The 22188-nt window shown below is 36.9% G+C and overlaps 1 protein-coding gene across 2 annotated transcripts in view; it reads left to right on the top strand.

The window, feature by feature from the left end:
* Positions 1-22188, top strand: part of DSC3 (desmocollin 3) — a 49934-nt gene that overhangs the window by 1503 nt on the left and 26243 nt on the right. For both annotated transcript variants that reach the window (XM_013051475.2, XM_045065481.1), the window contains exons 2-7: positions 6701-6785; positions 8682-8881; positions 10520-10639; positions 13580-13735; positions 15005-15149; positions 19518-19684. In XM_013051475.2, the coding sequence (XP_012906929.2) occupies positions 6701-6785; positions 8682-8881; positions 10520-10639; positions 13580-13735; positions 15005-15149; positions 19518-19684 (873 nt within the window). The remainder of the gene's footprint in view (positions 1-6700; positions 6786-8681; positions 8882-10519; positions 10640-13579; positions 13736-15004; positions 15150-19517; positions 19685-22188) is intronic.

The following is a 22188-nucleotide window of genomic DNA, read 5'->3' as shown; positions in this document are numbered from 1 at the left end:
AGCAAGTTATAAATTTGGGTTGGTACTTATGATCTAAGAAATGTTTATGGACAATGACTTGTATAAATGAGGGCGTTGAATTGCAAGGCAGCTGTTCCAACAAAAGGAGCTGATGAAATGACTCTTTACAAATGGGAACTGGCCTTAAAGTGTGCTCTTTTGTGATAAATTTGGAAGAATTTCCAATTTTTTATGTTTAAAAGCATGAATTGAGTGTTTTCTCTGGGAAAGGGATTGGAGAATGAGGAGAAGAAATTGCAGAGGTACTGTGCTAGCAAGATCTCTCCTGTATTCCCTGGAGGGGAGGGTGTGCAATTCAAGCAACTGTCATGGTGACAGGAATGGCGGTGCAGGTGTTGGGGCGTGGCAAGGCAAGAAAGCGCGTGTCTGTCCAAATGGAGATAGCGTCAGCTCTAGTATTAGATATACTCGTTTAGGATTATTTTAAAAAACAATTTCCTTAAGTTTAGACTGAATGGGATTATCTGGAGACTCGAATACTGGAGAGTGTACATAGTATAATCTCTTTAATCCAAAACCCCCAGTGCACAAGTACCTTCTGTTTCTGCCCTAATGGGTAAAGGAAGACCTCTGTTGACCATCCACTGTATTTCCCTTTGACTCACAGGACCCAGGATAGTGTTAATGGTGTAACACTTTAGAGACAGTTTTCATTTTATAGATACTTTAATGGATCTCTCAAAAACAATTTCTTGTTTGAAGTGAGAGCTCTTCAAAGCAAGTCTTTAACACAAAACTGGTAGTTGTAACAGGTTAGCCTTCCCACTCAGCTGTCCCATAAGCAAAAGCATCTTCCCATTTACACCCTTCTCCTGCATCTGCTTCCCTTTCAGAGCTCTCTGTTCTCAGTACATTCTAAACTACTGTCACAAAATTAATTCCCAGTAGCGCCCCCCCCCAAAGAAAACAGCAGAGAAGCCAGTCGGGAACTAGAAAGTAAACACATCAGACCACCCCATTGTTGTTGAAAGTACTGAATGTCTCTTAAAACACTTCCCTGAATGCAACTAAAATTGAGAACGAATTTGCATTAGGTCAGTTGCTCATCTGTCCTACTACATTGCAAAGAATAGTACCTTTCAAAGATATGTTTAATATTGTTCAGCATACCCAAACCACTTTGGGAATTGTCATCCAGTATATTTTAAAGAGTATGTTCTTGAGCACAGTGAATCTTCAGTTTTGCTAAAAGGACTCTTCAGAAGGAATTTAAATAGTGTTTTCCTTTCTAGCTTAACATACTGTTTTCCTTTGGAGTATCAGAATCCTGTCTGCACCTGTGCTGACAAATGGGCATTCTATCTTTCCAGATTTTATTGCATTAATTAACAATAATGTGACTCCTTTAGCAGACTTGTTGTTGTTGTTCTTGATGACATTTGAGATATGAATCTTTTAAAAATAAGAGTACAATAATTTCTATTAATTTTTGCATTAGTGACAAAAAGGCTAAGGCAAACAAAAGAAGTAACTATTTTATTTATTTATTTATTTATTTATTTGACAGACAGAGATCACAAGTAGGCAGAGAGGCGGGGGGGGGGGGGGCGGGGGGGTGAGGGTGGGGGGGGAGAAGCAGGCTCCCTGCTGAGCAGAAGCCCCATGTGGGGCTAAGATCCCAGGACCCTGGGATCATGACCTGAGGGGAAGGCAGAGGCTTTAACCCACTGAGCCACACAGGCTCCCCAACTAGTTTATTTTAAAACCACCACCCTGAGAAAGTCAAAATTTTGATATCTATTTGATGGGTGCATTATAAGCTAGCTTTCTAAAAGGAGATTGTTGATGTTCATTTTGAGATACAGCTAGATCCTGAAACACCTTCTGAATCACTAAATATATATGTGAGCCTATGCACATTTTTGTGTCCTGTTGTAATCCCCTTGGTAGTTAGCATTCCATACATGGAATCTATTGTCTCCTGCGGTTAATCATGCTTTCCATTTAACTAGAATTCCTGTCTTACAAAGAGTTTGGTTAGAAAGAAACTTATTTGCATGATCCAAGGAGTGAGAGTACAGAGAGCTCAATATTTTGATTTACCTATGAGCTGGTAAGAGTCTGAAAGGTAATATTTCCATTTTGCGGGAGGCAAGTGTCTATAGGAAAAATGACAGTTTTAAAATTTCAAAACTATTATGCTCAGCGAAGTTGATCCTGTTTATTTTTCAAACTTTGCATTAATTTCCATTGTTTAGCTTCTTTTCCCTCTTGTTGAAAAAGTGTCATTTTATAAAGCTTACCGGTGTATTCACAGTAAAACTGTACACAGGAGAAAAGTAAAACAATTTCAGATAACCCTTCTCATTTTCATTCTCCTTTTGGCATTGGATTTTCTTATCAGGATTTAATTATTTGTGTGATAAGCTTTCTATCACACAATAAAATTTGAATAATACTATAAAATGAAACAGGGTAAATTTTTCTCAGATCACATGGACAATACTTTATGTTATAATTTTTTAAAACTCAATTTGTTACATTTTCATTGAAAGTTCTGTAGCTCCAGGCTTTATAAGTCAGATATTTAAAGCTGACCTGGAGTATTTTCCATTAAAAGACAGTCTTTAAAAAAAAAAAAAAAGACCATCTTTTATACTTCAAATAGACAACCCATAATTCATTGATCTTAAAATTATTTTTGGATGTTGCTTGTTTTATTGGGCATTCTTCCATACAAAAGTTATTTTTAAAATACCTTTAAAGGTCATTAATTTGCCATTACTAATCAAATGGTGGCTTTACATTTTTATTTTATTTTCCGTAATATAGCCAATCTCCACAAATAATTATAGTGTCAAGAAGCATGACATAACTGAAAATCTATATATGAGTATGATCCTTTTAAAAAATTACATTAGTGAATTAATTGTACATTCTTTCTAATGATGTACTATATAGCACAGAATATGAATGAGCTACTACTGTAAGCTCAGCATGTATAAATTTCACAAATATCATTTCAGTGAAGAAATCAAGTAGCAGATAATTAGCATATGACTGCATATATGTAAAAGCTAAATAAACCTGTATCTTCTTTAAGGACACATATACATGAGATAGAATTAAGCAGAAGTGGGAAAATAAATGGTCAACACAAAAATTATCCATTATTTTTAGTTGTGGGTTGTGGGAACAAAGAAAATACACCTGAGAAGAGGTATATAGAAACTTTGAAAATAGTAACATTCTATTTCTTAATTTAGAAGGTGAGCACCTTAGTGTTCATTTTACTATTTTTTAAAACATATGTACTGTATATATAGTGTGTATATATATATATAGTACATATGTTTTAAAACGTGTGTGTGTGTATGACCTTTTGTATTTATGTCTTACAAAGGATGTTAAAAGAAAAAAGCAATAGAGATGATCAACAAAACCAAAGCTATTCTTTGAAAGTATACATAAACCCTGCTATGGTTGAGCAAGGAAGAAATAGAGAAACCACAGATAAAGCAATATTAAGACTAAAAGGAGACATAGTCATAGAGAAGACAGATCTTTTAGATAAATAAATAATAATATTAATGTATTACTTCAATTAATTTGAAAACAGAATGAGCAATTTCCTACAAAATACAATTTACCAACTAGCTTAAGGAGGTATGCAAAACCTAAATAGACTTAAAACCATTAAAATATTGAGTTAAAAGTTAAATGTCTTGACCCACAGACACCTTCATATCCATCAAGCCCAGGACTGTGATAGGTAAATTCTTTCATGATTATATGGAACATATAATCTCTCCTGTATATAAATTGTTTCAAAGAACCAAAAAAGTGGAATAGTATTTAACTCATTTTATAAGGATTTTATGATATTGAAGAGTTGTAACCTGATTTCACTTATGGACATATATTTGAAGTACCAAAACAAATAGCAGCAAACCAAACCAATAATATATTTAAAAGTTATCATGTCCATGTAATATTTATCTCAGGAATGGAAAGATGGTTTTCTATTATCAAATCTATTATTGTTTTGTTTGTTTGTTTTTAGAGAGAGAGGGTGAGAGAGCATGCGCACGCGAGCGTGGGTACATGTGCATGCATGAGCCGGGGTTGGGGGGAGAAGGCAAAGAGAGGCAGAGAGAATCCTCAGCAGTCTTCACACCCAGCACAGAGCCCAATGCAGCTTGATGGCACGACCCTGAGATCATGACATGAGCAGAAATGAAGAGTTGGTCACTTAACTGCCGGGGCTACCAGGTGCCCTAGAAAACCATTATTGTATTTTTAACGTAGTAATGTATTTAGAGAGAAAAACTATATGTTTCAAAATAAGTGGGAAATTACATTTATTGTTATAAAATATTTTTAGTAGATTAGGAATGTAAGGGAATGAATTTTTTTTTTTTTAACTGAACCATACCAAAAAATCAACGAATGAAGAAAGACAGGAAGAAAGAAAGAATGGAAAAGAAGACAGGGAAGGAAGGGAGAGAGGGACAGAAAGAAGGAGGGAGGAAAAAACTAACTCTTAATGAGTGGTGAAGTGGTAAAAGCATTATCTTTAAAGTTAGAAACAAATCCATAGGTCACTATAACTACTTTGTCCTATTCAGCATTCTACTGGAGGTCTTAACAAGCACCTATCAGATAAAATATGTAATAGCAATAATGAAAGAGGTTAAGGATTTGAAGAAAGAATCTGACTGCCATGTTGCTAGCTGTAAGATTAGCTACATGTGAGATCCTAAACTATCTTCACAAACTACTGGAACTAGTAAAAGTAAACAAGTTTCCCAGATAAAAAATGTAGAAAGATTTTTTATGGAATTGGTTAGCTGGTCATAAGTATTTTTTGAGGGTAGGAAACTTACAAAGCAAACCTAATTTAAAGGAAGATAATAGGGATTGGGGTCACCATAACAAATACTTCTATCTGTAATAAGCTATAGTAATTAAAACTATATAGTTTTCATACAGAGATAAACACATATGCTGATGAAATAATGCGGAGGGCCCAGAAATAGATTCTGTTACTGGGGTCCATACAGAGGTTGTATGCAGTTTTATCGTTTTTAGTTAAGGGAAGAGTCGCTCAGTGATGGTTCCCTATAGTTGTCTATCCATATAGAAAAGGGTAAGATTAGATATCTACAGTGACTCACACACAAAATACATTCCTGATGAGTAAAAGATTAAAACGTTGAAAGTAACTTTAAAATTTTTATAAGAAAATACCAGATAATACGTTTATGACAGGGTAGAGGGGCAGATATTAATAAACAAAAGTATAAGCTAGAAGAAATGTTTAATGAAATTGACTACTTAAAAAAACTAAAGGAGGGGCACCTGGGTGGCTCAGTTGGTTGAGTGTCCAACTTTTGATTTTGGCTCAGATCATGATCTCGTGGGCTGTGAGATGAAGCCCTGAATTGGGCTCCATACTCAGTGCAGGTGGTTCAAGATTCTCTCCTTCTACCTCCTTTGTGCTCTCTCAAATAAATAAATACATAAAATACATGGGGGGTTAAGGGGGTAGAAGAAGAATAAGTGAAACAAGATGGGATTGGGAGGGAGACAAACCATAAGTGACTTAATCTCACAAAACAAACTGAGGGTTGCTGGGGGGAGGGGGCTTGGGAGAGGGGGATGGGGTTATGGACATTGGGGAGGGTATGTGCTATGGTGAGTGCTGTGAAGTGTGTAAACCTGGCGATTCACAGACCTGTACCCCTGGGGATAAAAATACATTATATGTTTATAAAAAATTTTTAAAAAAAGGAAACTAAAGGAGATGCTTAATAAATTTGACTACTTTAAAACTGAAGCACTGTTTATTAGAAGGATACTACTAAAAGAGTAAAAAAAACAACCTACATAAGCTTACAAGCAAAATATATTTTAAAAAAAGACAATACATGAAATGATTAAATGAAATGAATGGATGATTTACGGAAGGTAAATGGAAAATTAACACAAGAAACGGTACTCAGTCTTGCTAAAAATTAAGGAAATGCACATTAAAGTGACAGTTATAGAATTGGCAAAAATTAGAAAAGCCAAATATAATTAATCGTAGTAGAGGATTTGAGAAACAGAGGGATCTAATATTCTGGGGACAATATAAATTGATGTTAGTACTTTGGACAGCAACTTGGGAATTGAAGTAATATATTTATGTCCTAATACTCTGCAACTGAAAAGCTGTTTATGACAGTGTCATTTGTAATAGAGAAAATGGAAAACAAGAATAAGGTCTGTCTCTCATAGGGGAATGAGCAAAAATAAACTGTGGCGAAGTTATAGAAAAATCTTAAATATATTCTTGAGTGAAAAATGCAAGTTGCAAAAGTATACATAAAGACACTTAATTGCACACAGTATCAGCTCCTATTTTATAGGTGCGTACATATATAATAAGAGCACAAAAACCTACAGAGGAATTTTGAATGCCAACAGAGAGAAAACTCTTCCTTTAAGAAGAGAAATGGAAATGGAGTAGAACATAGCCGTATGTGAAATTTTAATTTAAAAAAATGAAGCAATGGGGCAACTGGCTGGCTCAGTTGGACGAACATGAAACTTTTGATCTTGGGGTCATGAGTTTGAGCCCCATGTTGGAGGTATTGTTAACTATAAGCACTATACAGTAGATCTCTAGGATTTATTTTTCTTATCTGGAACTTTTTCTTTATACTGTATTGATGTGACTTTTTTTTACTTCTAGGTCTTCAGCTTTGCTTGTGAAGGCTGCAAAAAGGTGACACTTAATATACCTTCCAAACTAGAGGCAGACAAAATAGTGGGAAGAGGTGAGAAATTTCAAAACAAATGTTTTTAAAACAAATTCAGTTTATGCTGAAAAGAGCATATTATCGAAACATTGCCTTTTGGAATTAGCCTTAATCTATTTATACATAGATATAATCCAAGATAGTTTTAAATATATATTCTATTCTTTATAACTCCATTGAATTCTGTGGTTAATTCCCATGCAAATGTTCCAAATCCCCATTTTGGTGGTCATTCATGCTTTAACAGTTTAAAGATTACATAAAGGGTTACACGTAGGGGGCACTTGGGTGGCTCAGTCAGCTCAGTGTCTGACTCTTGATTTCTACTCAGGTCATGATCTCAGAGTCCTGAGATCCAGCCCCACATTGGTCTCTGGGCTGGGTATGGAGTCGGCTTGGGATTCCCTCTTTCCCTCTCCCACTACCCCTCCCTCCACTCTCCAGTGCGTGCTCTCTCTCTCTCTCTAAGTAAATAAATAAAATATTAAAAAAAAAGTTACAAGTGGAATGTAACACTTTCATTACCCTAGTATTCTAAGCATTAGAGAAGTATAGATAAGTGCTGAGAAAATCAGAACAGGTGTTTTTTTGTTTGTTTGTTTGTTTGTTTTGTTTTTTTTTAAATCAGTGCTAGCGCTGGATTGCGGAACATCACAAGATGAGCCATTCCATCCAAACTGTACTTAATGAGCCATTTTTACATGGAGAAACTGGGGGACTTTATAAACTTTCCCAGCAGCTGGGAAGTTCTGCCCAGGTGTTCTTTTCATGTGGTCTAGAAAGTATGAGAGGAAAGCATCATGTTTGTTTTGTTTTGTTTTGTTTAGAGAGATATAACTTGTCCCAGACATGCCAAATTTACTTTTTCAGCGAAGTGTCTCATATCTGGTTAAGTGCCTCATTTAATTTGTATTAAACAAACGTCACTTTAATTCCTACGGGAAGGAAGAAAAAAGAGGATGTAAAAGAGAGGGAGTGTTCCTTTGAGAATAGACAAGAAGTTATCCTTATGCTAAAAATGTCAAGATGAGAGAAATATGTTCATTGAAGATGTTCATTTCTTTTTAAATCAGTGTTTCCATCTGTGACGGATGGGATTAAAGTGACAAGACTTTACATGGGTAGCAGTAATCCTTTGAGAGGCACATTCATTTAAGGGCACATTCATATATCCGTTTGGTTGTTGTTAAAACTGACAGTTGAAGAATGAGGTGAATTGGATACTTTTGATATAAGTTTCAAAACAGTACTGTTGATGTTTATATCTCATTACTTCTTACTCCCAAGAGGAAATCTCCCAGGGAGAGAAGACCCACATGCAGAGCTTCAGTGAGGAACCCTCGAAAGCTGAGACTAGGAACACAGAGAGAACCATGGGCATAGGGGGAGCTGGTGGGAGGTGGGAGGCCGGTAATGGGAGTGCCAGTGGGAAAATTTCAAAGAGAGACATTCCTTACTTGACTATTTGCCAAATTCATACCCCCTGTTGCTCTTTGGGCTCAGGTGTATAACTTCTGGCTGAATCTTAAAAGACTCACACTATAGTGTTCAGGGGAAAACCTTCCTGTTTGTTTATTCAGCTGTGTGTGGGGGTGTGGATATTGGCTTTGTCATGATTGCAGCACACACATGCCTCGTTAATAGGAAGATCATTTGCATAACCCTCTAGAAATATATAAAGGTCTAAAAACACCTTACTTGATACATGTATACAATCAAAAATTATTTTTTAACCGAAGGACTGTTTTCATTTTTTAATACATGTAAAGAATCTAAAATATTTGGTAAATGCAAAATGATTGGTTTATTTGATTCTACTTCTTGATTTTGAAGAAGCTGTATACTTTGTTTTAATACTTCTCTTTTCTTTTTGCATGTGTTTCTACTCTGCAACTTGGAAACTTTTGCTGGCAGTTAATCTGAAAGAGTGCCTCAGGTCTGCCGACCTTATCCAGTCCAGTGACCCTGATTTCAGAGTTCTAGATGATGGGTCAGTATACACAGCCAGCACTGTGGTGATGTCTGATGAGAAAAGATCATTCACCATATGGCTTTCTGACACCAAGACACAGACACAGAAAGAGATTAAGGTGCTCCTGGAACATCAGAAGAAGGTATTCAAAATACATTGATATGTTCAGGCATGTTTTTCATTTAAATCTTTAATTAAAAATTGCAAAGGGGGGGGCGCCTAGGTGACTCAGTCAGTCAAGTGTCTGCCTTAGATGGCTCAGGTCATGATCCCAGGGTCCTTGGATCAAGCCCCTCCCAAGGCCCTTTGCTCAGTGGGGAGCCTGCTTCTCCCTCTTCCTCTTCCCCAGCTTGTGTTCTGTCAAATAAACACATAAAATCTTAAAAAAATATATAAAAAATTTAAAAATTGCAAAGAGGACAAAAGATAAATTAGTTTTTTATCTTTTGCGTTTCCTTCCCCTTCAGTTTGCTCTTCCTCCCTCCCCCGCCTCTGTCTCTTACGCTTCTCCCCCACCAACAGTGGCTAACCATTGGCTTTGGATTTTGCTTTGTTAAACCTAAATGGCACCTCCTCCAGGGAGGCTTCTTCTACCTCTAAAGTCCAACTAACTGCTTTTGTGTGTCCCTGTCAGTTTGGCTACCCCTCTTTTATAAGCATTTGGAATGCTTTTTATTTGTGCAAACAACTTATCTGTAGTTGCTTGAGGGCACGAGTTGATCCCTTTTGTGCTTATAGCCTTGATAATAACTTAACCCAGAGTCCATAGGTGTATGTTAAATTAATGTTACAACAGGGTTTCCAGTGAATAAGAGGCAGATTTCAAAAGTCGCAGTGATTCCGATGTTAAAATAGGATGGGAATCCTGCAGTGTGTGTAAGTATGAATAAAAGGATACGTGGCGTTGTACTGGCTGTCATTCGCTGCAGTTCTAGATTCTACATCGTGAGAAATGCCATTGTGAAGATCATCACAAAAATGATTAAAGGTTTAGACTGGATTACAATGAATCAGTGTTAAGTGAATTAATGAGAAAGTTAATTTAAATGACTATTTAGCACATTAATACATGTTCAGTAAAATTATTTCTTAATAAATTATCAGGAAATAAAATAGCTTTTTTGCACCACCATGCAATGAGATGGAAATCACTCAAAAGTTCAGTGGAATTTTTGTGATGGTGGAAATGTTCTATAATCTGCACGGTCTGATATGGCAGCCAAATATTAATGGCTAATGAGCTCTTGGCATGTGGCTAGTGTGACTGAAGGATGGCATTTTTAATTTTATTTAATTACAATCAATTTAAATTTAAATAGTCACATATAGTTAGAGCTACCATATTGGAGAGGGCAGATGAGGGTGTTAAGGCAATGAAGAATGTATGTTTTCTTGCTCTGGTTCTCCTGAGTGAGTGAGGTTTTAGCAGAAAAGAACACTGTCTTCAGTATTATAAAGAGGACACATTGGCTTTCTCTATGTGGGGGTAAAAAGAAGAAAAACTAAGAGTGCAGTGATGATTTTCCTAACCTGAAAGTATGGTCAGTATTAGAAGGGTATAGAAAATGAAATTCTTCAGTTTATGAAAACTTTAAACTTTGGATGTGTTCTTTCTTCCCCATCTAATGCAAAAAGACCGTATTATCTGTCATTTAGCTTCAGCTTGGAGAGCTGTGAACTGAGCCTCTTGGGCAAAGTGAGGTTGATGGACTGTCCACTCCTTTGCAACAAAGTCAGCTGTGATACTTTTATTTATTTAATTTTCTTTCTCTAAATTCAGGTACTGAGGAAAAGAGATGCTAAAGAAGCCGTTCTCAGGCGTTCCAAGAGGAGATGGGCCCCTATTCCCTGCTCCATGCAAGAGAATTCACTGGGCCCGTTCCCTTTGTTTCTTCAACAAGTAGGTTTTACATTCTTTCTGATTGGGAGTGTTTTAATTCCCAGAGTCTGCTTTGTTCAGGTTTTGTAAACTCTTGAGAGATTTAAAAGGAAACATATTTGATTGAAGATATTCATGAAGCGTAATCAAAGTAAGTAAAATGAGAAAATCACTAAAAAACTAATAATATGAAAAAGACTACAGCCATTAAAGGATGCTTATGAGCTTATTCGTTCAAAAGCCACTGGCTGTTGAGCCCCTGCTATGTCCCACGAAGGCACTGCTCTAAGTATGACCCTAGAAATAAATTTAGCCAAATCCTGGCTCTAGATTATGAGCCTAGTAAGAAAGGCAGAGAAAGAATAGGCACACAATTATGATGAGTGCTGTGGCAGAGACGGTTTGGGTGATCTGAGAATTCATGGGATCCATACCAAGTCCTGGTTTGAAATGTGAAAATCAAGAAGCTGCTTAGGGAATCGTCTTTTAGGACCTAGGACCTAAAGAATGGTAAAGCGTTGTACAGGTAAGTAGTTATGGAAGAAGAGGGAGGAACAGAGGGTGATGGTGAGCTCCTTAGTGGCTCCCAGGTAGCTCAGTCCTCCTGGTTATGATGAGGCTGGAGCAGGGAGATAAGGTTGAGAAGAAGCAGGTAGAGATCAAACCATGAGGGACTATGTGTGTACTATTAGGGAATTTAACTTTTTCATCAAAAGAAGAAGTTTTTAACCAGGTCAGGTTTACTTTTCATAAAGATCTAGATGGGACGTATACAGTGAAAGGAGTTGCTGCAGTTGGGCTAGGGCCCAGTGATTGCCTTTTCCTATTGCTGTGCTTGATGTTTCATTCTGACTGTGTGACCTGTCTCCTCCCTTCTAGGGTCTTCCATGCTCCGGTGCTAGACCTTGTTTCTTATTTTCCAATTTTGTACTTGAAACACTCAGGAGGCATATTAAGAAATGGTTTCTGATTACCAGTTATACTGATCACAGCTAATATTAACCTCTATATCGCCAAGCCAGTCGCTACCTCTTGGTTCTCTTTTCCTTGACCTGTGTCCCTTTGACATTAGCTTACCCTTTCCTTCTCCTCCAAATACTCTCTTCACTGGGCTTCTAGGACACCACTCACCTAGTTTCCCACTTACCTCACTGGTCATTCTTTTCTTACTGAGTTCTGCTGGTTTTTCCTCATTCCTATGCCCACCCTTTCAAAACTTTGGAGAGCTCTAGGCTCAGTCTGTGAACCTTGTCTCTTGTTTATTTGTATTCATTCTCTTGCTAATCTCATCCAGTCTTACAGCTTTAAGTACTACTCTCTATTGGAGACTTAAGGCCTTATATTTCTGGGACAGACTGCCTAATTGATATTTCCACTTGGAAGCTTAATGGACATTTCATACTTAACATAGGCAGGGAAAAAAAGGTAGGGTATTCTCCTAAAAACACCCCCCATCTCAGTTAATGGCACCTCCGTTCTTTCAGTTGTTGGGGTATTAGAGTCTCTTGGGTTTTGGTTGTAGAGAACATACTTCTCTCTCAGCAGTTAACAGGGATTTATTACACCATATAAGCAGTTGACAGAGTTGTTGGGAGTACTGAAGAAAGGAAATTTAGATTGAACTTTCAGGAATGAATCCCCAAGCTACCTTGCTGAATCCACAACCAGGGCACATGCTGTTTTCTCCATGATGGGACAGTCACTAATTCAGGAACTTATGCCACTAAGTGGCATAAGCATGACAGAGATTTATTTATTTTTTGTGAAAGTGTGATCTGGTAAAGAGATTCTAATCGGAAAAATCACCAAAGACTAGACTTCTTTCTTTTTTAGCTTGAACTCTACAGGTTCACGATGGCTCCTAATTGCGTCCAAATGGGGGAGCACATCCCTTCACTTTCTAGAGTACAGGTTAGGGCTTGCATATGTTATTTCTGCTCATATCCCATTGACCTGATCTTTTCATGTGGCCATACCTAATTGTAAGTGAGCCCGAGAAATGGATCTCTTTTGGGCAGTCTTGCACTCAGCTATAAATTCCAACACAAAGGAACATGGGCAGGATAGATATTAGGGGATATCCGCACCCTCTGACATAGTGTCATCTTCACACCACACATCCAACCTGTAGGCAAATCCTACCGGCCATACCTGCAAATTAGACCCAGGATCTATGCATTTCTCACCAGCTCTACTGCTATCATGAATTCTTGCCGTAACTAAATGGTCTTCCTGTTTTGTTGCTTACCCACCATGTTTAGTCTTAACAAAACACCAAGTATTACCTTTTTAAAGTATAAATTACATATTTTACGCTTGTCTAAATTTTCCAGTAGCTTCCCACGTGACTCCAAGGAAAAGTCAACACCGTTGGAATCACTTACGTGGTGTGGTCTCATGTCCTACTTCTTGCCCACTACCTTTCTCCGCTCCAAGCACTGTGGCCTCTCTACTGTTCCTTGAACACTTTGGGCACAGCCCTAACCCGGTCCCTTTGTGCTTTGTGTTTCCTCTGCCAGGAAGAATTGTCCCTGTTTATTCTCATATGTCATTCTTTTAATTTTTGCCAGTTCTCCTCCCTAAGAAGCATTCAAATTAACGTTCCTTTCACCAGTATTATCAGTCTCTGATGGTCTGGCTCCTGCTAAAAATGGGCATTATTGTTCTTTTCCATTTGCCAAATCTCTTGATGGGAAATTATTGTTTATTGTTTTTAATTACATTTTCTTTGGTGACTTTTTGTGTTGGACATGATTTTCATTAAATCTGAGGTTTAAAAAAGTCTTTTGCCAAATGCTCCTTACTGTTTTGTGTGCTGATGAAGTGATAAATGTGATTACTATTTTATTAAAAGTCTCTTTAAAATAAAAATGATAGAAATGCATAAGCTACATTTAAAAAATAACATTTTAACAGATTTTTAATTTAAAATTTTTACAAATTTTTTTTTTTTCCTCTTAGGTTCAATCCGACGCAGCACAGAACTATACCATCTTCTACTCAATAAGTGGGCGTGGAGTTGACCAGGAACCTTTAAATTTGTTTTTCATAGAAAAAGACACCGGAAATTTGTATTGTACCCGGCCTGTGGATCGTGAAGAATATGATATTTTTGATGTAGGAGTTTTGTTGATATATGTGATTTTAAATGATTAAACTACGTTTCTTCTGATACTCCATGTCCTCTTTCCTGTCTTCTTGCATTCTTTCCTTAGAGTCAAAGAAAATAGGTTGTGGAATATTTTGGAATATTTGCTCTGTTCTTTATTTTAACTCTGGTAGGTAAAAGTGAAGCAAAGAGGTTAGTTGTATTTGGATATAAATTCCAGTATATTTTCAAGAGTTGGTTTTGTTTATGAAATACTTTCTCTAGTTACACATTTTCCTCTCTCCAGGACATGGCCACCATTGATTGGAAGGGTCTTCGTCCCTCTTCTGTTCTGTTTTATTTATTTATTTTAAACTTTTTTCCCCATTCTTCCTTCTGCATATGTGATTCTCTGATCATGTCTGAGAACTAGATAAGAAAGCAAAAGTGGGAGACCAAACCCAATCAAGGTCAATAAGCCAGGCTTCTGTTATGAGTGAGCTTACAGTCAATGGGGAATAGCTCAGACTATTTTCACTGTAATATGGTCAGTTCTGTGGGGTCATGTGGTCCTCACTGTGGTGAAGGAGGGGATGTTTCTCCATGAGAAAGAGGGATTCTTTCCCTAGAGAAGGAAGGGATGGTGGTAAGCAGACATAACTGATGTTTACCACATGGCATTGCTTTTGGTTAGAAAATTTTCAACTTGGTGTTGTAATCACGCTCTGAGTAGCAATACTCTATGTTGGCTGATTGAATTTAAATAAAAAAAAGAAATACATTCTATTTGACATTATATTGTCCTTTGATTAATTGGCAGTGCAGAAACTGGTAAATGTGTTCTGTTAAAAAAATCTCTTACAAATATGTGATCTATTAGGCAAAACAATAAAAGGTCTTGTTAGTTGCAAGATTGAGAATCATGGCTTTCTTTAGGTAATATAATAGGGATCGTTCCCACTGCGTGAGTTTCATTGTTCTCCCCGATATAACGTTCTGATTATGGAGAGAATAAGAACTATACTCTGAGTCTAATGGATAGAGTTGTCTCTGACTTGACTGTACTTTGGAGTTTTATTTCAAGTGCATTTTTAACCAAATACTGAATTCCTCTTACAGCACTTAAAAGTGTTCTCCTATTTGATGCTTTGATGATTAAAAAAGAATTGAAGAGAATTTTTTAAGTCATTAATTACTGAAAAGATTTGCAGAGAAGGTAGCAGATTAAAGCATAGTGTTCTCTCTTGCTAGAGTCAAGCATTAATGGACTATTGGCTTTGCTTTTTCCTGTTTTCCAGTTGATTGCCTATGCCTCGACTGCGGATGGGTATTCAGCAGACTTACCTCTTCCACTGCCCATCAGAGTGGAGGATGAAAATGACAACCACCCTATTTTCACAGAAGCTGTTTATAATTTTGAAGTTCCAGAAAGTAGCAGAGTTGGTAAGATAATTTTTTTTAATTGAACTTTTCTGTATGTGCTTTCTTTTGCCATTTATATTTTTTTCTCCTAGGAAATGTATGTTCATTTCCTTTGCTCTTACTTTCCTTGGTGTTTATTTTGCTCTTAACTGTTTTTTAAATCTAGTTAAAAATGCTTTTTACATAGTAAGGATACTAACCTATTGTCACCTTGCCAATATTTTCCCAGTGTATTGTTGCTTTTCAATTCTGTTTAAAGCTGCTTTTTTGAGGTAAAGAAGTTCAGGATTTCCATTTAGTTAAATCTGTCCTTCCTTAGACCCGTAAAGGCCTATTTCTTTCATACTTTATGGTAAGGAAATTTTATTTTTTTACTTACATTTTTTATTTAAATGCAATTAATTAACATACAATGTATTATTAGTTTCAGAGGTAGAGGTCAGTGATTCATCAGTCTTATGTAATACCTGGTGCTCCTTATATCACGTGCCCTCCTGATTGTCCACCACCCAGTTTCCCATTTCCTCAACTCCTCCCCTCCAGCAACCCTCAGTTTGTTTCCTAAGATTAAGAGTCTTATGGTTTCTCTCTCTCTCTCTCTCTGATTTCATCTTGTTTTATTCTTTCCTCTTTGCACTATGATCTTCTGTTTCGTTTCTTAAGTTCCACGTATGAGTGAGATAATATGATAATTGTCCATCTTGGGTTGACTTATTTTGCTTAGGAAAATACCCTCTATTCCCAGCTACGTCATTGCAAATGGCAAGATTTCATTTTTTTGGTGGCTGAGTTTTATATATATATATATATATATATTCTTTATCCATTCGTCTATTGATGGACATCTGGACTCTTTCCATAGTTTGGCAATTGTGGACATTGCTGCTATAAACATTGGGGTGCAGGTACCCCTTTGGATCACTACATTTAATATCTTTGGGATAAATAACTAGTAGTGCCATTGCTGGATTATAGGGCAGCTCTATTTTCAACATTTAAAAAAAATATTTATTTATTTATTTGAGAGAGAGCATGAGCGGGGGAGAAGGGGTGACTCCCCAGTGAGCAGGGAGCCCAGTGTGGGACTTGATTCCAGGACCCTGGGATTATGACTTGAGAGCTGAGGACAGACATTTAACCGACTAAGCCACCGAGGTGCCCCTATTTTCAACTTTTTGAGGGACCTCCATAATGTTCTCCAGAGTGGCTAACCAGCTTGCATTTTTACCAGTGGTGTGAGAGGGTTTCCCTTTCTCTGCATCCTTGCCAATATGTCATTTCTTGACTTGTAAATGTTAGCCATTCTAACCAGTGTAAGGTGGTATCTCATTGTGGTTTTAATTTGTATTTCCCTGTTGCTGAGTGATGTTGGACACTTTTTCATATGTCTGTTGGCCATTTGGATGTCTTCTTTGCAGAGGTGTCTGTTCATGTCTTCTACCCATTTCTTGATTGGGTTATTTGTTCTTTGGGTGTTGAGTTTGATAAGTTCTTTATAGATTTTGGATACTAGCCTTTTATCTGATAAGACATTTGCAAATATCTTCTCCCATTCTGTCTTTCATCTTTTGGTTTTATTGACTGTTTCCTTTGTTGTACAAAAGCTTTTTATCTTGATGAAGTCCCAATAGTTCATTTTTGCCTTTGTTTCCCTTGCATAAGGGAAATTTAAAAAGTAAAATGTATTATATTAAATATTTTTGTCTACATTTTTTGAGACGTTGGGTTTTTTTTACCCAAGACCAGATTATCTTGGGATGATACGGAACCAGTATCTATTTCCCAGAAAATATGAATCCTATCATATCCAAACAGAGTGTAACCCACAGGGTAGTACAGGAATCTCGTGTTGTCAATACGATACCAATTAATTATAAAAACAGATAACAGTTATTTAAGCTTTGAATTATATTTAGTTTATATACCTTATTTCACTTTGTCATTTTGTGGGCTTATCATTATTCTCACCTCCAAGAGAAGACATACAGAAAAAAGTCACAATAAAATTAAAATTAGTATCAATATTTTTATTAGGTTTTATTTAGGAAGGTATTAAATAACACATACTGAAAACACAATTTTTTAAAGCTCTTATTTATATTATCTCCTTTCTTAAAACTACTACTATACTACTTCCAATTTAGAATGAATACGGGGTAACTTTAGAGACAGTTAACATCACGTGTTCTAAACACTTGTTCAGACACATGGAAAACCAAAGTATTCAGGCTAGTTGGCCCTTCAAATGTGGCATTATGATGTCTTCTGAGATTCACAATATGGAAATAACCATTCACAATAAAGTTGAAAGAATGTGGACTCATTCATAAAGGATGACTTTGCTAACTTGCCTATTAAGTTTCAAGTAGTTACTTAGATCTTCACTAGATTTTTATATCTGCTATTCCTCTTTATATTTTACTTTGATAATTTGATGTCATAGATGTTAATCTCTTTATTACTCATATAGTACAATTAAAAATAAAAAATAAAAATTGTTGGTTTGGAGTTTAAAAAACCTAGTTTTCGATTTGGGGTCTGTTATTAACTCACTGTGGGAAATGGTGGAAGTCCCTTTGAGCTCTCTGAGCTGTAAAAGGAGTTAATTACATTAGATGACATATAATATTTTTAGCTTCACAGTGACAATGACTCTGGTACTATTTTCTTTTTTTTGTAAAGAGAGATTATTGGTTGCCAAGTCTTTCTCGAGGATTCTGTTCTCTATGATAGTGACAGATAAGAATCAAGGACAAATTCTTTGATGTCTTGATTCATCTAAGGCACTTGAAGCCTCTCACATGAGAAGGTTTGAGGCAGTTTGGGCTGTGATACTCTGAACTATTAGGTGTTCCTTGACTTTGTCTTAACTCACACACAGAGGTTTGGACGAAGGGTACTCAACTAATATTTAAGTATAGCTCTCATGAAGAGGACTTTTGAAGTCAATATTTTAGGAAGATTTTTCTGTGTAAGTAATGCAGTTCTTACCCAGAGAATTAAAATAGTGTTTGTGTCCTGTCAGTAAAATTTCAAGAAGAACGTATTCTGCCTTACAAAGATTAGAAACTTTTTCTATGCAAACATGGATAAACAGCATTTGTTTTCTTATCATAAGATGATTACTTCATGTCTTTGTATGGATCTGCTGCAAAAATCTTGTCATTATTTATAAATAGGTAATTGGATATTCTCTACTATTCTTATATGTATGTATATATATATATACATTTATTTATACATACACACACATATATGAAAATTTTAAGGACATATAGTGAAAAATTATTTAAAACTAATATTTCCTTACATTCATTGGTTTTTATTTCAACAAATCGTATATGTGTGTGATATGTATATATGTGACTGTATCTGTCTATGTATTTTTCCCCAGGTCAGTCTTACATACAGGGCTATAGGCAAAGTGGATCTATGTATTATATTTTCATGGGCACTGGAACACTGTCCTTAGCACTATACAATACCACCTCTTTGTATGCTTTGATAGCTGTAATCCTTTACCAGAACAATTTTCTTACGTTCCGTACAGATGACAAGTATTAATAGTTCCAACTGAAGAAGCAGTTGACTTAAATTCCTCCTGAAGGGTGAATAGTACGAAATCCCTTCCTAAGGATTAAGTGGGACTGAGGGCAATGAGGTGTTGTTGCTTAGTGGGTGAGAAAGAACGAGACACGTCAGAGACCAGTAAAAAACATCAGAGAATAGAGATTACACTGTGAAAGGTCAGCTTGGCCATTTATACAATTATATGCCAAGTCAGTTTGATTTATCTATTAATCAGAAATTAAATTTAAAAATTTAATTTATGTAGGAAATCGAATGGTTTCTCTCTCCAGCTAGATTTGTTCTTGAAGTGTGTGGAAATATGTGTTGAAATTCTTCTTTTTTAAAAAGATTTTATTTGAGAGAGAGAGAGAGAGAGCAGGAGTGGGGCGGGGGACAGTGGGAGAGGGAGAAGCAGGCTCCCCACTGAGCCGGGTGCCTGATGCGGGGCTTGATCCCAAGACCCTGGGATCATGACCTGAGCAGAATGCAGACGCCTAAAGACTGAGCCACCCAGGTACCCCATTTTGAAAATATTCTTGATTGCCATTTAAATAAGTTTTTAATAATTTACTGTCAAACATTTTTAACAGTGAACAGAGTAAAAGTGCACTTTGATTCCCAGCATCATAGGGTTTTACATTATAAACCTGAAGTCCTCTTCATTGGTGCTCTCTAAAGATGGAATAGCTCAGATAAGAAATGCACTTAAAATTAGATTGCCACTATCATTGTTAAAATTTGAAAAATATAAGGACTCCTAAATATGTTTTGTAGTTCTTGAAATTAAAGGCTCTTTTTTTTTCCCTTTTTAACATGTAGGTACTACGGTGGGAGTGGTTTGTGCCACAGACAGAGATGAACCAGACACGATGCATACACGCCTGAAGTATAGCATTTTGGAGCAGAGCCCGAGGTCCCCAGGGATCTTCGCTGTGCATCCCAGCACAGGTGTCATCACCATAACCTCGCATTATCTGGACCGAGAGGTAGCTTTCCACTCCGTGGAACATCATTTTACTGGGGCTCGAGATTCCTACCCCATTTACTGCAGTTGGCTCTCCCATGGTCCTAGGTGTTTCTAGACATCAGAATTCCTGGTCTTGTTATGTGTATTTTTGTTTTTGTTTTTTTAAAATATTACTTCTATTTTCTTAGGTAAGAGAAGCCATAGGATTATTGCAGATCAATTGTTGCTTAGTAGGAGTAGGAACAACATATATTTCTTATGAAAGTTGCTATTGTTAACTACTACTCTATTCCTGTATGTGACTAGTTGGTTCCAGCTCAGTAAAGGCTTCAGTGCTCATGTAGGACAATTAATTTTGCTTGTTGCATGAGTTTAGATCATAGACTGACCTCTGTCCAGTTATTGTTGATGGGTGCTTCTTAAGAGGAATGAATTAGTTGATATTAAGTTGATGGATTATTAGGAAACCTGTCACACTGGTTGGATAATAGTACTGGCATGTTGTCAGGTAGGGAGCACTTTAAGTTCAAATTCTTTATACCTAATTCTATGTGGTCTATAATTTCCTTGCTTGACTGGATAGGTGTTCCATCCAATCTATAGAGGACAAATGTGACAGTCATAGTGATTCTCCTGAATCAAATTACTGCTCTGAATCATCTGATTTTTGTTATTGTTGCTCTGTCTATATTGTCAGCCTATGTTTAACTCAAAGCCCTGAATTACTGACAGAGGCAGATAAATCGATTTCATGTGCACTAAAGAGCTTGATTACCACACCTCCGTGGTTCCCACTATAACCTGATTAACACAAATAGAGAGCTCAGTATGACACGGAGAGATAATGTACAGAAGAAATCAGTGTAATTTGATGCCAAAGGAAAAGGGAGGGGATGGTGAGAACCCATGAAAAGAAATCAAAAGTAGTATAAAGGTTCTGTTGGTTATTATTTTTATTTTTGTTTGTGGTCCGGACATTCTATGTGAGAAAGCACAGGATGGTAATAACAAATGGGCAAGTTTGTAGGGTCAATATGCATGTGTTTTTGTGTATGTGGGATAGGTAGTCTATGTAATAATCAAGCAAATACAAGCATCTTCCCTCATTTTTTGCAGGTGGAGAAATGAGGCTTAGAAAAATTAAATAATTTGAGGGTACACAGCTTGTGAGGTACACATCTGTGGTCAAACCCAGGTCCGTTTTCCTGATCAAAAAAAGGCCAACTGGATTTTTCGGGGAGCAGCCTCAAAGTGTGTTGTGAGAACAACACAGAAAATGAAGAAATGAACAAGGGAGTTTATAAAAACAAGCAAAAACCCTAGTGCATTTAGAGGAAGAAAAAGCAGGGTATCAGACATTGGGGCCTAAAGGAGGAGCATTTCAGGGTGAGAATGTTGGTTTCCAGTGTGGAAGGGGGATAAGCAAAATGAACACCGGAGGAAGAGAGAGCAGGAAATTGAAAATGAGTAAAGTCAAAAAGTGAAAACAAAACAAAAAAAGGAGTGGCTACTGGATAGTAGGAGAGAAGGGAAAGGCAACAGAAGTAATTGTGTCGTAAAGTAGTGAGTTCGTTTCATCATCACCACACCAGTTGCAAAAACTCTCCTCACTGAAGTCCATGGGGACTTCCTAATGGCGATGTCCACCCATTGCCTGGAGCCCCTGTCTATTGTTGGCACCTAATAGAACTCTTCTCTTTCCTGGTTCTTTTTCCGGTTTCCCTGATCTTTCCATTTTAGTACGCATAGCTTAGTGTTCTTACTTACCCTATTCTTGAAATGCTGCCACTGTTCCTACTATCCTCAGTTCTTCCCTTACCCTCTCCTAGATAGTCTGATTCCTGCTACAATTTCAATGACCATCTACATATTATTGGCCCCCCGATTGGTATTTCGGCTGTGAGCTTTCCATATATGGCTGTGAGCTTTCCTGTAGGTATGGGGCCATACATCCAAGTGCCTTCTGAACCTGTCTCCCTACATTTCCTGTAGGTGCATAAAATCCAGTATGTGCCAAACACAGCTCATTCCTTTTGGCTCTCCTTGCTAACTTTGTTCACCTCAGTAGAGAACGGGCTCTCCAGCATTTGCTACGTGACAGTTGATGATACACTCCCTCTGCTTGTCTCAGTAGGATGGCTGAACATCATACTCAACTTTCTCTCTTCTCTTATGTTTTATACGGAACCTACCATTACATCCTACTGAATGCTAACTCCCAAGGAACTTGCCTGTCACTCTTTCTCTCTGTCTTCACAACTACTACCTCAGATTTGGATCAGCTGTCTTAGATAATTTCTTTGGTTTTCAGCTCAGTTTACCACAAATGATACTAAATCTTGAAGAAGCTTCTTTCTAAAATTCAGATGTTCTTATTTTGTGCTCCCCCTAGGAGTCCCACAAAACTTTTCCTAATTATCTTGCTACTTAAGTGTAAATCTAAATTCTTAGTATGGCTTTTTGTAACTTAAGCCATATTTACCTTTTCAGCTTCTCCCTGTCTTCTAATTTATTAAAGTGTAC

The sequence above is a fragment of the Mustela putorius genome, unplaced genomic scaffold, assembly GCF_011764305.1.
Source record: "Mustela putorius furo isolate JIRA1106 unplaced genomic scaffold, ASM1176430v1.1 tig00003858_pilon_pilon_pilon, whole genome shotgun sequence".
Taxonomy (NCBI): domain Eukaryota; kingdom Metazoa; phylum Chordata; class Mammalia; order Carnivora; family Mustelidae; genus Mustela; species Mustela putorius.
Note: the sequence above shows the minus strand (reverse complement) of the source record. Positions and strands in the feature narration are given on the sequence as shown.